Below are 1496 nucleotides of genomic sequence, written 5' to 3' on the forward strand. Positions count from 1 at the left end.
CTTTTATATATTGGTTTTACTTTTGCAACTTTCATGTTGTCAGGGAAAATCCCTTTTTCAAAAGACAAATTACAAACATGTGTTGTCCGTATGTTTATATAGTTAGTATCTTACTTGACTTATATTCTGTTTTCTTCTTTCTGTGGCCTCAGTCAGAACTCCTCCCTTCACCTGTCAGAACTCCTCCCTTCACCTGTCAGAACCCCTCCCTTCACCTGTCAGAACTCCACCCTTCACCTGTCAGAACCCCTCCCTTCACCTGTCAGAACTCCTCCCTTCACCTGTCAGAACTCCTCCCTTCACCTGTCAGAACTCCTCCCTTCACCTGTCAGAACCCCTCCCTTCACCTGTCAGAACTCCACCCTTCACCTGTCAGAAACCCTCCCTTCACCTGTCAGAACTCCACCCTTCACCTGTCAGTACCCCTCCCTTCACCTGTCAGAACTCCTCCATTCACCTGTCAGAACTCCACCCTTCACCTGTCAGTACCCCTCCCTTCACCTGTCAGAACCCCTCCCTTCACCTGTCAGAACCCCTCCCTTCACCTGTCAGAACTCCTCCCTTCACCTGTCAGAACTCCTCCCTTCACCTGTCAGAACTCCACCCTTCACCTGTCAGAACTCCTCCCTTCACCTGTCAGAACTCCTCCCTTCACCTGTCAGAACTCCTCCCTTCACCTGTCAGAACCCCTCCCTTCACCTGTCAGAACTCCACCCTTCACCTGTCAGAACTCCTGTCAGAACTCCTCTCTTCACCTGTCAGAACTCCACCCTTCACCTGTCAGAACCCCTCCCTTCACCTGTCAGAACTCCACCCTTCACCTGTCAGAACTCCTGTCAGAACTCCTCTCTTCACCTGTCAGAACTCCACCCTTCACCTGTCAGAACTCCTCCCTTCACCTGTCAGAACTCCTCCCTTCACCTGTCAGAACCCCTCCCTTCACCTGTCAGAACTCCACCCTTCACCTGTCAGAACCCCTCCCTTCACCTGTCAGAACTCCTCCCTTCACCTGTCAGAACTCCACCCTTCACCTGTCAGAACTCCTGTCAGAACTCCTCTCTTCACCTGTCAGAACTCCACCCTTCACCTGTCAGAACTCCTCCATTCACCTGTCAGAACCCCTCCCTTCACCTGTCAGAACTCCTCCCTTCACCTGTCAGAACCCCTCCCTTCACCTGTCAGAACTCCTCCCTTCACCTGTCAGAACTCCTCCCTTCACCTGTCAGAACCCATCCCTTCACCTGTCAGAACTCCTCCCTTCACCTGTTAAAGCTTTTTGTTTTTGTTTACTTACATCATACAGGCAGAGGCCTACAGGAAGCTGGCGTCTGCTGTGATCCGGAGGCTCCAGGAAGTGAACATGTGACCTTCAGCTCCAACAGGAAGTCAGCTGGTCGTTACTTCAGAAGCTTCTTTTATCTGACAGGAAGTTAAATCAGAGCCACAGCCAGTCTGTCATGCTAAAGAAATGAGATGTTTAAAGCAGGTCTAAGAGC

At 51.1% G+C, this 1496-nt stretch overlaps 1 protein-coding gene and 1 long non-coding RNA gene across 17 annotated transcripts in view; one reads left to right on the top strand and one right to left on the bottom strand.

Annotated features, from left to right (window-relative positions):
* nubpl (nucleotide binding protein-like) overlaps positions 1-1496 on the top strand; it is a gene marked incomplete at its 3' end in the record, with an annotated part of 8106 nt that extends 6610 nt beyond the window's left edge. Inside the window, 1 exon segment of the mRNA XM_014027460.1 lies at positions 1304-1496. Coding sequence (XP_013882914.1) covers positions 1304-1366 — 63 coding nt within the window.
* On the bottom strand, positions 159-1234 carry LOC106531561 (uncharacterized). Of its 16 annotated transcripts, none has more exons than XR_001311947.1 (3): positions 1066-1234; positions 458-1031; positions 159-369 (listed from the first exon to the last, which is right to left on the bottom strand). It is a non-coding gene; the product is annotated as an uncharacterized LOC106531561 (long non-coding RNA). The 16 variants fall into 16 exon arrangements; XR_001311944.1 differs by having other exon boundaries at positions 458-821; positions 900-1234; XR_001311943.1 differs by having other exon boundaries at positions 458-799; positions 878-1234.

Source organism: Austrofundulus limnaeus, unplaced genomic scaffold (genome assembly GCF_001266775.1).
Source record: "Austrofundulus limnaeus strain Quisiro unplaced genomic scaffold, Austrofundulus_limnaeus-1.0 Scaffold650, whole genome shotgun sequence".
In the NCBI taxonomy this organism is placed as follows: Eukaryota; Metazoa; Chordata; class Actinopteri; order Cyprinodontiformes; family Rivulidae; genus Austrofundulus; species Austrofundulus limnaeus.